At 38.4% G+C, this 13,332-nt stretch overlaps 1 protein-coding gene across 1 annotated transcript in view; it reads left to right on the top strand.

Annotated features, from left to right (window-relative positions):
- LOC125235104 (uncharacterized protein CG43867) overlaps positions 1–13,332 on the top strand; it is a 182,046-nt gene that overhangs the window by 158,213 nt on the left and 10,501 nt on the right. The window contains exons 16-22 of the mRNA XM_048141538.1: positions 1,699–1,843; positions 2,094–2,206; positions 3,688–3,939; positions 9,317–9,433; positions 9,964–10,121; positions 10,952–11,129; positions 12,626–12,781. Coding sequence (XP_047997495.1) covers positions 1,699–1,843; positions 2,094–2,206; positions 3,688–3,939; positions 9,317–9,433; positions 9,964–10,121; positions 10,952–11,129; positions 12,626–12,781 — 1,119 coding nt within the window. The remainder of the gene's footprint in view (positions 1–1,698; positions 1,844–2,093; positions 2,207–3,687; positions 3,940–9,316; positions 9,434–9,963; positions 10,122–10,951; positions 11,130–12,625; positions 12,782–13,332) is intronic.

Below are 13,332 nucleotides of genomic sequence, written 5' to 3'. Positions count from 1 at the left end.
GTCGGGCGAGAATTTATACGTCATGCTCCACGGCAGCGCCACCTTAGCTTTGATGAACATAAACATATGGGAAAATATCTATATAAAGTCTATAAAATTCTAGACTAGTTAAAAAAATATCTATGTTTCTAGTTTCGTCGTGAGCTCTTATACATTGTGGCGCTGCTGTAGAGCATACTCCACAGCAGCGCCACCATAAAATATCAATTACTGCATATGGTACAGGCACGTATATGGCTTCAAATAATTCTATAACAATTCTATATTGACCTTGCTTACGAAATCCCTACTTTTATTTTGCATTTAGGAAAATACGATGCCACAAACCTTTTGTAAGAAATAATTATCGCAGCGCCTTATTGAAAATCTCGGCAAAATTGTTAGTGTGTTTGCCTTGATTTTTTATTAAGGCGCTGCGATAATTATTTGTTATAAAAGATTTGTGGCATCGTATTTTCCTACAAGTAAAATAAAAGTAGGGATTTTGTAAGCTAGGCCAATATAGAATTGTTATAGAATTATTTGAAGCCATATACGTGCCTGTACCATATGCAGTAATTGATATTTTATGGTGGCGCTGCTGTGGAGTATGCTCTACAGCAGCGCCACAATGTATAAGAGCTCACGCCGAAACTAGAAACATAGATATTTTTTTAACTAGTCTAGAATTTTATAGACTTTATATAGATATTTTCCCATATGTTTATGTTCATCAAAGCTAAGGTGGCGCTGCCGTGGAGCATGACGTGAATTTATCACCATTGTGAAATAGGCCACTGGACGTTGTGGCAGGTGATTCGCATACAAGATAATCTCGTTCTTATGGTACGCTACAAATACCTTTGACTAGACTCACACATACACCCTGTTTTTATTGAATTCCGTTAATTTTAAGGGAAGATTCTTTAGTTCAAATACAATTAATTTCTTTAAGAAAGTAGCCTCTTAACGCTTACGGTTATCGAATTATTAAAAAATAATAATTTAATTACTGAACACGTGTGTGGCATCCCTTACCACTTCCTAATGTTATTTGTTTTGACATGTGCCGTCAAACACTTTACAATGATTTTAGTGCCCTCTCAGGTCCTCTCACACTAATTAATCCATTTATTATGTATGTTCGAATTTAACAAAAAGCGATATACAGGTGTAGTGCGAAAAGGGTTTTATATTTATATTTATTTATTTCCCATATAGGTATGCAAGATACACTTATGTCCGTCAGGTTTTTCCATACAACTAAAACAACTGTTATTACTTACTAATAACTACTACACTTATTACTAGTACACTACTGCCTATTTATTCTAAAGTTACAATTTTGAAATTCACCCAAACAAGTTTGTCCTTCAAATAGTCTGACACATTATAGTAAGATCTTTCAGTTAATCGTGCTTTTACAACTGTTTTGAAAGTTTTGTCTGGTAAGTCTGTAATGTGACTAGGTATCTTATTGTATCGATTGGCCTATATTTTCTTCGGAAACGTTCGTATTTGTCATGCTAGTTCAGTCAATGTCAGTACATCTTGTACTGACACTGACTGAAATAGCATGACACGTTCGTACGTTTCCGTAACGATTCGAAGGCAAATCCGCACTACATCTGTACAGGGTGGTTCCTGACTGCGTGTCGAATTTAAGGGAAAAAAAACACGGTATATAATAACTGAATATAAAAACTTGTATAATTCCAGGGACCAACATACCTCTTGTTCGAGACCAAAGCGGATAAAGACTCGTGGTTGTACCAGCTCACCGTCGTGTCGGGCGCCGGCCTGGGCCAGGGCACGCACTTCGAGCAGCTCGTGCAGAAACTCATGGAGACCGACGGGGACCCTAGTGAGTAACTTTTATTCTATACTAGCTTTTGTCCGCTGCTTCGCCCGCGTTAAATTTGAAAATTGCGAATTGCTCTATACAAAATTCCACCCCCCATTTTAGAGAAGTGGGTGGTTAGAAAGAGACAAAAAGTAGCCTGTGTCACTTTCCATCGTTTGCTTTATGGGGCCTGAATTTAAACCTAGAACTAAGTACTTTTTGTTCACTCCAAGATTTCCTTGTACTAAATTAATGTTATCTTTCATTTCAGACTGCGTGCTATGGAGGCATCCGACGTTACTGTACAGTAAAGAGCATATCTCGTCGCCACTCACCTCACTAACGTCCGAAGCGTTGCAGGCTGAAGCGTTAAAACTGTTCAAAGTAAGTAGTTGCTACCATAGAGGCCTATAGAAATCTGAATTGACGGACTGATCGACATTAGTTCGCAGATCAATTAGTTTTTTTTTTTTCACCTACAGCACAGAATATATAATAGTACAAGTACAGAAGGCCCACTGCTTTGATGTTCACGAAATGCCGCCTTTTTAAATGCCTACAAAATTCTAACAAAGAAACGAGCCGCACGTGCGCTGCGTCGGACGATAGGGTTGCCTATGGTTTAAAACGAATTAATACTCAAATAAAATGTTATACTATTATGGGTACTTTCTAGGTCTATTGTATACAGTATTTATATATTTTTGTTTAAGTCCCAACATCACAAGCCTTACTGAACTTTTCCGTGGGAGTTAATCAATAGTAGATCTGTGTAAGATTGTCCTTTTTTATTCATGACGTTTATTTAACTAAGCATTATTAGCCATTCCACACGCGAACGTCGCACATGAACCTTAAAAAATAAATCGCGAATAAATAAAGTAACAATAGAAAGTCCGAACGTGCGTTCCGTGAGAACGCGTGTCACCCCTGATTAGGCCGCGAACTCGCGGCCGCCAGCATGTACTTGTAGCGCGGCGACAGAATCGCGGAGTGAGCCGCCCCTGCCTACAGACAGTCCTGCAGTAATTTACGGGGTGAATATAAATATAGGCCTTTAACTACACAACTTTGGGAGCAATCCCGAAAACGTAAAAAATACTGATATTTAAAAATATTTTAAGCGGGTTACTCACGTGTTAAGTCGATATAACATCGACATGTAAAGGCGGGGTCGCTACTCTTGAGAAAGATCCTCGGAAATGGATCGAAACATGTCGAACGTTATATGGACTTAACATGTTAGTAACCCGCTTAAAATATTTTTTAATATGTTTGAGTCTCACGGGAGTTTTATAGTTAAGACTGATTATTATACTTGGTGACTAGTCCCATTCCCATAGTAAAACCTATGTATTTATCCTGTAGATTTATTGTGTGACTAAATAAATACTCTATATTTTATTGAACGCTTTGACGGACTTTACAACCAAAACGTTTACTTTTAAAACAAATAAAACTGATTTATTCGTTTCCTGGTATTCCTAGTAGGCTAGTATGATCGCGCGATAAATGATATAACAGCAGGCCGTCCCTTTCGCAGTATTTGTAAGTGCGATAGGGTTTTATTGCACGACCATGCTATCGGTTCAGGTCTGTATAAACTTTTACACATTTTCTTATTGCATCCTTTTAAAACTCGGCCACACTTGCGCGTTTTGAGAGCCTAGACGGAGCGTTAGCGGAGCGCAATGATAGCGGACGCCGGCGGGAACTAACGAGCGCGGATTGCGGGCGGAATGCGCGCGGATTGCGAGCGGAACGCCAGCGTTCGTCCGGCACTCCGCTATCATTGCGCTCCGCTAACGCTACGCTATCAAAACGCTTTATGTGTGAGGCTTTAAGTCATCCGTTCCCCATTCCAGTGCGTGCAACTATTCATGTCGGTGTGCGTGGAGCACTGCGGCATCGACTACCACGTGGTGCTCGCGCAGAACGCTCTCCAGCAGTGCCTGGAGGTGTCGGAGCTGCAGGACGAGCTGGTCTCCGCGCTGGCCAAGCAGACGGCGCCGCACACGCACAGCAAGCACGGCGTGCAGGTAACGGCGTCGCCGAGCCCGTCGCCCGGCAGCGCGCGCCGGCAGAAGCTTAACGTTAAAGCGCAGAAGCTTAAGAGTGTAAGTTGCAAGGTTTTTGTCCCGGTTGAGGGTGGTACATGGTTCTTCTGGGGGGTTGGTGTCGAACATGTGTTTATGTCTTTTTTGCCTTAGCTATAATGGTCGGCACTACTGTGTCACGCGCGATTCATAGTGAAAAAAAAATACACCTTGTTTTTATTCAGTTCCGTTAACTTTAAGGGAAGGTTCTTTAGATCAAATACAATTAATTTCTCTAACAAACTAGCGTCTTAACTCTTACGGTCCGAGTTATTAAAAAAATTAAAATAATTATTGAACACGTACTTTACCACTTCCTAATGTTATTTGTTTTGACATGTGCCGTAATAAAATATATACAAATTTTAAACGTTTTGTTTGACGTCGATTATACCTAATTTGAAAACGGCTATAAAATATGCTTCTGGTGACTGTCGCTTTTTGTGAAGATTAAACATTTTAATTAAGTGTACATTTCTATGATATGTCGAACTAGACAAACAGGAATTTAAATATCATTCATTTACATGAACATATTTACGACTAAAAAGGGGTTAAAACTAATGACTGTAGACGACAGAACAGCCGAAAATATCAACTTATTATCGAAGTATAATACAAGAATAGTTTCTAATCATAACAAAATATACCATTTACCACTCTTGCCGTTCGACCGTGCCTAAAATGTGGAGTGCTATTAGATAATAAGCTATTCATATTTTATACATTATACATTCTAATTCAAATCTAAAAGCACTCTAACATTATCTGTTTTAATTTGCTGTTTTAAACAAATTCGTTTGATTGACCTTTCAAACTAATTTGTTGTTTATTAATATTATGATATGGCATGGCTTCACTAAAAGATAACAATTAAATGAGACCATTGAAAATATACAATCTTGTAAATTGGGAAATGGAAGCCACCATAGAATATAAAGTCTTGCCAGTATTTATTTTGACCAATTACTTTACTTTCTTTAGTAATTTGTATAGTAAATTAATATTTTACTATTTAAATGAATACTGGTTAAAAACATTATATCGCTTTATATTCGCAACGGCTTATGGCGGCGCTTTAAAGCTTTTCTCATATTGTCACCATTTCTCTCATTTATTCATTCACCGGTCTTTTATTTTTTTTTTCACTAGCACTCATTCTGTAGTGTGGACTTTCCGCGCTAACACTGGCAGCCACAATTTAAAAGGCTTCGAAAAAAAAAATTTCGTTGCGTTCAGAAATTGTAAATATACACTAACAAGCCATTTAGCGTCAGCTTTGTGTGTCGCCTATTAAAAAAAATAAAGCTTCATGTCTCGTGTTGATCAATTTGGAATTGTGAAAGTGATAATTTTATTGGCTTCTTTGTATTATGCGAAATTTGTTAGAAACTATTATTTTACGACCATCAAAATTGAGTGAGGGCAAAAGTTGTATTCCAACTTGATCTCATAGTACTGGCAACTCACACAAAAACACCATAGATTATAAAAGTTGGCTATGGTTTAAATGTTGCCAGTGCAGTGAAAGCGATATGTATCTGTTGTTGCAAATTTTCAAATGGAATGTTGGTGTAAATTTTCCCCATTTTAATTTATCTCTCTCCAAGAATGTTGCCCCTCCTTAGACCTAGGGAATGTTTGTTGTCATTCATACTCTGTCATTGCCCTTCGCACTAGATCTTCCTTTGTTATGAAAGGTTGACGTTGCAAGTTGCCTTACCCTTATATTTACTGTTTAGACAACTATATTACCTTATTGTATGTAGAGATCAAAGTCTATCTTCCGGTGTGCACGGTAAGTATATAGATAAATCATTCAGTGTAATTGCATAGTGTGTTTGTGGTATACGAATATGGATCGAGTTGATATTTATGTATTCGTCAAAATAATTTGTTGGTAGATGTATCTTAATTCCATACAGTAGTTAATCTATTATATTTTACTTGTGTCTTATGTTGAACTCTTTAAATATACGCATACCTATAACAATGTCTTCATAATGTATCTTATCAATAGCCGGGTCCACACTGGCCGAACGCCTGGCGAGGAAAATGCCCGTGCTCATGCGCGCACGTTGTCTCGCCCGATCAAATTGGCTCGCCAAGATGGCAGCCTTCGGTCAGCTGTTCAAAATAGTTCTACACATATTTTTAGATTAAAGGAAAAATGGAAAAATTCACACCTCCGGCAGGACTCGAACCTGCGACCTTTGCCGGGGCCATCGCGTTTCCAACTGCGCCACGGAGGCCTGCTGGATGTGTGCGAATTTATCCATGCCTTCCCTCAATTGACAACGTTTCAAAATTTTCAATGTCCCTAAATCGAAAACCATTTCGAGATATACGCTTGTAGATCACATAAATCATTTTTTTAATTTTTTTTTTCCGCATTTTTAGTATAAAAAATCTTAAAAATAGTTTAAAGGGGAAGTGACGTCAAATAGCTGATTTAGAGCTGCCACTATATCATAAAATCTTCCAGTTGGGATGTCGCTTGAGTTTGACAGTGAAACTTGTCACAGTTCGTAGCAAAGATATTAAAAAATTCATGGCTTAGTCTATGATTCGTAGTCATTCACTAGTGGTTGACAGTGACACTTGACAGTCAGACATACCGGACTGTTTAAGCTGACTGTTAAAACTTTTTTTTTAGGAATGATTTTGTCGTTTTCTTAGGTGTATGAAACAACACATGTGACGTCACGAAGCTGTGTCTTGACGTTTGTAACTTACGCTCTTTCTGCTCGAAGCAGTAATAAAAAGGGAATTTCTCATTAAAATTGCAGTTTTTGGAAAAATAAAAAAATACGTGTATCTTTTAGTATTGAGTTCTTTCAAACCAAACAATTAAAAGTAGTACTCAAAAATATGAAATGTTGTCAACCATAAGAATAGATCTTAACAGGCACTGGAGTCTCAATTTACATTGAGAATTCGCCAGTAACAATGTGCCAACCCATACTAAATTTGTTTTTTGAAAAACAAAAGTTCTACACATATTTATTTCTGTGGCACGTAATTCGTGGTTTTCACATTTTCTTTTGAATAAGGATTAAAAAGTAAATAATTTACGATTCTCGGCAATAAATATGTGCTCTCGTGCAGAACCGTTTTGAACAGCTGACCAAGGGCCGCCATCTTGCTGAGCAAATTTGCTCGGGCGAGGCAAACTTGTGCGCATGAGCACGGACATTTTCCTCGCGAGGCGTGTGGACCCGGCCTCGGAGGAAATATAGACTGGAGTAGCCTTCATGTTGCGTCTACGTACAAATAATTCTGCCAAGATTCGCGGGAGGTGAGGAAATAACACATGTAAAGGAGTACTCACAAATGCAAAAAATATTATTGTCAATACACACGCACATTATGATAAAAAATAACACATGCTCATTATGATGATCAATGTCTCATTACGATGTCAATATTATTATATGCTCTATTCTAATTGAAATTAGGTTAATTCTTACAAAATATATAAATGAAGTCTCGTGGGGAGTGCGTCTTTTTATGAATAAATTGATATATAAATATCGACCCTATTGTAAACCACATTAGGTAACTTCTTAAACAGCAAAAAATCGAAGTCTCGTGGGGAGTGTTCGTGACGTAATTTCTACCCACCAACAAATTTCAAATCGATTGCATTCGATCACATAAATCGATATTCGATGACGTATGACAAAAATATTATCATTTAGATAATAAAAACAGTAATATAACAATATTAAAATTACTTACAAATGGAATATTATGCCATCTTTTTGCAAACTTGAGGTATTTGAGCGCTTATTACAAGTGTTCAGAGCACACGCGGGCATTTTTAATTACCAGTGATATGTGTCGTGGCGATTCTGTGAATGAGCATGAATCGATTGTGAAATTGTATTTACGTGACTTTATGAACATTTGTTCAAGTTTTTTGGCAGAGGGGTAAGTAACTGAAAGGCTACTCCAGTCTATATTTCCTCCGAGGGACCCGGCTAATAAATAACTTATGTTGGTAATGATTTTACATACGCTACTGCGTTTTAACTTGGAACAGCAGTGTGAAACAAGAGATTTTTTCATAGTAGTGGCCATATACTACTAAAAGCAAACTTGGGGCCTATTTCATAATACAATACAAGCGAATGCTACTAGTCATTTTTTTGCATTGTGCAGTAAAATCACTAATAATGTTTAACACTGATTTATATTTATGTAAATTTTCCGAACACTATTCGCACACATACTATGCAGTTGCACTGAATCATATAGATATACTCAGGTGATACGTTACATCTGTATATACTCACTGGGTGGAATAAGCTAGAGGATGGTGTATTGGGTATATTTAAAAGCACAAGACAGTAAGACACGATAGCATATAGCACTGGCACTAACTGATGTACAGAAAACTATTATGTATTATCAAAATCTGTACTTTTAGAAATGGGTGGGTTCTGACACTATCTATTTTATTTACAATAATACAAAAATTCCTATCAAGCATTTTAGCCTCCGAGAGAATGTTATCTTTACACAGGCGACAGGATGCGTTTGTTGCTGTTTTAATGTTCGAATTTAAAACCCTGAACTATGTTACAAAATAATTATTTAGGGCATATGAAAGGGTTAGCAACAAGTCTGTGCAACTCTGAACTAGATGGTGCCACAATCGCTACATTCGTATTTTTTTAGTTCCTAATTGTTTTTTAATACTACGTTGGTAACAAACAAGCATACGGCCCGCCTGATGGTAAGCAGTCTCATCTCTCAGTCTGCAATTCTTGAGCTGTTACATGCGCGTTGCCGACTTTCCGCAAACGGAATGGTACCGATCTATTTTTGAAAATTAGTTTTTATTTTATTTCTGTTTTGATGTTTTCCTGCTCCTTAAGAAAAGTAGTATGTGATCGTATTAATAAAATGGCAAAGTTGTTTTATTCCTTAAATCCCTAAAGCACACTATAATTGACTTGTCATGTTACATTGGTAAAGTCCACGTCCTGTTTGCTACTTGTGTCCCGAAGTATATTTGTGTCACAGATCCTTGATGCATATCATGTGGAAACTGTACAATCACAATATTTCTATGTTCAGTGTACATATAATTATAAGCATATCAAACATTTTATGCAATATAAGTAAGTTGAAAGTGTTTATTACTGACTACACATGTCAATGTATATGTTTAAAAAGGACAAAAAGGTCTAAATAGTTAATCTAATTCACAATAAGGGTCCCTATCGTCTTTGTTAATTAGACTCCCTGTCCAATCACGAAATGTATTAATAATTAACAAGCTACCTACCCAAGGCAATTTTTAATTCTCTCTAACGGGCAAATTATATTAAGATGGTAGTTAAATTACCCCAGTAGCCTCCCATAGACCACCAACATTTCATTTGTACAGCAACTGCTACTATGCGCGACGCAATCGCTGTTCACGTGCGACACCGGCGCCGCGTCCGTCGGCGGCGACAACAAGAGCGACACTGCGCCAAGCGGCGGCTCGCCCAGCTCCATACAGGTACACGTAGTTCCGCTGATAATACATAGATGGCGGGGTTAACTATGTGAGGACGTGGTTGTGAATGCTGGTCATAGATGGCGGTGTAATTAATATGGCGGTTGCTAGTGTGTGTAGTTCCGCACACGAACGATAGGTGGCGTTGTTACCAATGTGAAATTTAAAAGCGTGCACCGTCCGATAGATGGCGTTATTTTAAAATATTCCACGCGTTATGTAAGAAATTAATGTGAGAAAAAGAAGCCAATATATTATTTACTTATTCGCAAATTAGAATGAAGCAAAAGTGAGAAAAGCGATACTAAGTAAATGTAACTGAGAACTAACAAATTATTAATTAAGAATTATCTTGATGTAAATGCAAAATTAATGTGTTTTTGACCTGTCGGCTAACTGCTGATTTTGAATAAAATGTATGAACTTGTAAATGTATTTGATGACAAAAACACATAAATTTTGTTTTTTTTTAACATTTAAAACCAAACTTGTATGTAAAATCACAACTGTGCCTAATCCATGGAACATTACAGGCGCCCCTCCTCTCAGTGGATTGCAAGAGTAACCCACCAACGTACAGCTTCGTACAAGGATGGCAGTTGTTAGCATTAGCAGTCAGTCTGTTTGTGCCACGGAACAACAGGCTGTTGTGGTACCTGAAGCTACATCTTAGCAGGCATTCTGACTCCAAGTGAGTACCTATCTAACCTTATTTCAATGATAAGTGTTTTTGTTATTTTACAGAAAACTTAGAATATATTTAAAACTTAAAAAAATACTGTTTTGGGCATGACTGAAACTCATTGCCTCATTTGAGCCCATAAGACCCCATCCTAAACCAGCACCGATAGCATGATCGCGCGATAAACGACAAAACATCAGGCCGACCCTATCGCACTTACAAATAGTGCGAAAGGGACGGCCTGATGTTATATCATTTATCGCGCGACCATGACTGGCTGCCTGGTAGGCAGGCAAATGATACAACGTCAGGACGTCCTTTTCGCACCACAGTCGACTCATGTTATTTCAAACTTGCGATAATTCGAACCTCTATAATTCGTATTATTTTGGTAGGTCCTTCGAATTATCGAGAGTCAACTATATTTGGAAGTGCGATAGGGACGGCTTGACGTTATATTGTTATCGCGCTACCATGCTATCGGTGCAGATATACTTATTTCCACCAGTTCCAAGTTTTAACTTAAATAGATACCATACACCAAATAAAACGCTACCAAGTCTGTCGGCAACCGAGCTGGGAATCGAATCCTTATCTTCAATTTATGCGGCGAACTTGCATATCACTAGATCACTCGGCCGCCGCGTTACTGTTCGAAAATTCTCTAGTCTATGCTATATCTAAGAAGCTAGGCGGCTTTGACCAAGAGGTCACACATTACACGGCTTTAGAAGCCTGAAACTTAGCAATGTGTGCTTGCATCTCCCAAAAATGTTTTGTCTCTCGATATACCTCCTGTGAAAAAGATCCCCAGATGAAAACAGGTTAAAATTTTCCAGAACGGAATGCGGAAAATACGCAGCGTACTGCTCGCGCGCTTTGGAGCGAACCATCCGCAATGGAGGCCGCGAGGACAAGCCCTCACGTATGGAGGTGCTCTCCATACTGCTCAAGAACCCCTACCACCACTGCCTGCCGCACGCGATACCCGTTCATATGCTCAATAACACCTACCAGGTATAGAAAACAACTTTTATATACCTAAACTTCTAGTTACATATCTGGCAAAGAGACTTCAGATCACTGCGACTTTCCGTCCAAAGTTTTTCTCGCAAAAATGGACGAGAAGTAATCTTTGTCGGTTAAAAAGACTCGGAGACCGCGAGGACAAGCCCTCACGCATGGAGGTGCTCTCCATCCTGCTCAAGAACCCCTACCACCACTGCCTGCCGCACGCGATACCCGTGCACATGCTCAATAACACCTACCAGGTATAGAAAACAACTATTATTTACCTACATATCTAGTTACATATTCCGAAAGGTACAAGCCTTGTATTACAAGTGCGCGAACTGTCAAATCGTATGGGTTGTCATGGAAACACACTTGTAATACATGGCTTGTACCTTTCGAGAAACGGGCCACAGGTATACAAAACTACATCTAAACACAACTATGCTGCTGTCAGCAAGCTTTGTCACCACTGTGACTTACTCTTCATCTTAAAAATGGTCGGCAAATTCTAGTTTTTCGGTTAAATAGACTCGAAGGGCGCGAGGGCAAACCCTGACGAATGGACCAAGATCTTACTTTAAGGTCTCTCTATAGTATCTCATCGTCTCTCTAACGTATTTCTAAGTTTGTATTGAGCACTCCGTGTTATAAGAATGTTTTAAGGGTGCTTTCAAGAAAAACGTCAAAATAATGTAAAATTGATAGTTTTAGGGCCCGTTTCTCGAAAGGTACAAGCCTTGTATTACAAGTGCGCGAACTGTCAAATCGTATGGGTTGTCATGGAAACACACTTGTAATACATGGCTTGTACCTTTCGAGAAACGGGCCACAGGTATACAAAACTACATCTAAACACAACTATGCTGCTGTCAGCAAGCTTTGTCACCACTGTGACTTACTCTTCATCTTAAAAATGGTCGGCAAATTCTAGTTTTTCGGTTAAATAGACTCGAAGGGCGCGAGGGCAAACCCTGACGAATGGACCAAGATCTTACTTTAAGGTCTCTCTATCGTATCTCATCGTCTCTCTAACGTATCTCTAAGTTTGTATTGAGCACTCCGTGTTTTAAGGGTGCTTTCAAGAAAAACGTCAAAATAATGTAAAATTGATAGTTTGAGTCGGTGAAATATTACACTTTCCGTTATCTAATAGATCCAACGGATGCGCTTGGCATCCGTTGGCTCGTTGGGTGGACGACAACCATATACTAACAAGATCACAGAACTTTATTTATATAGAAGAAACATCCGGAAAATTGCGGGCCACAACTGGATGAGACTAGCTCAGGACCGGGACAAGTGGCGTACTAGAAGAGAGGCCTATGCTCAGCAGTGGGCGATAAAGGGCTGATATGATGATGATGATGATGATGATGAATAGATATCGAGCCCTTCTTTAACTTAGTACATACAACCATATACTAACAAGATAGATATTCTATTTACACACCTGTCACATCCTCATATCACTACTCTAATACACGTCTTATTGTAACCAGGTGATAAGTTTCGACGGGTCGACGACGGTGGAAGAGTTCCTGGCGACGCTAAGCACGGAGCTGGGCTGCCGGGAAGCCACTGCTTCGGGCTTCGCACTATTCAGCGACGACCCTATAGAAAAGGATTTGGAACATCACATCAAACCCGATAAGAAGGTAAAGCTATTTCTTATAGTCTGTTTGAGCAAAAAAAGTCATTTGAAAAGTACAAAGGAGTCGATTATAGGGTTTTCGGGGTTAGGAACCCCGAAAACCACTATGACAACCACTGTTTCCATTCGTTTTGGTAAAGATTTAGTGTTTAAAATCATACGTATTCAAATTGTTTTATCCTTGATTTTGATACTCATTTATAGCCTAAGACCGGTACGATATTTTTGAAAATAATTCTATAACAGTAGTTTTATTTCATATACAGCGCTTAATCGCAATTTAAAAAACCTATATTTTCGAATCCACCAATAGTTTGGAATGGAAGATATTAAAAAAAACTACGCCCAGAAAATAAGCGTTTTCTTTCAGCAAAATACCTAACAGTAATTTAATGGTGGAAACATGTAGAAAAAAATCCGTTTTAAGGTTTAGAACCCGAAGCCACCTATACATATGACGGGAAATAAGACTATTTTTATTGATATAGAATTTTTGAATTTTGTCTAACGTGCTCTAGAGCTGATATAATAACAGATATTTTTAAGCAGAAATGA

Source organism: Leguminivora glycinivorella, chromosome 17, assembly GCF_023078275.1.
Source record: "Leguminivora glycinivorella isolate SPB_JAAS2020 chromosome 17, LegGlyc_1.1, whole genome shotgun sequence".
Lineage (NCBI taxonomy): Eukaryota > Metazoa > Arthropoda > Insecta > Lepidoptera > Tortricidae > Leguminivora > Leguminivora glycinivorella.
The sequence above is the reverse complement of the archived record's forward strand: the minus strand, read 5'-3'. Positions and strand labels throughout refer to the sequence as shown.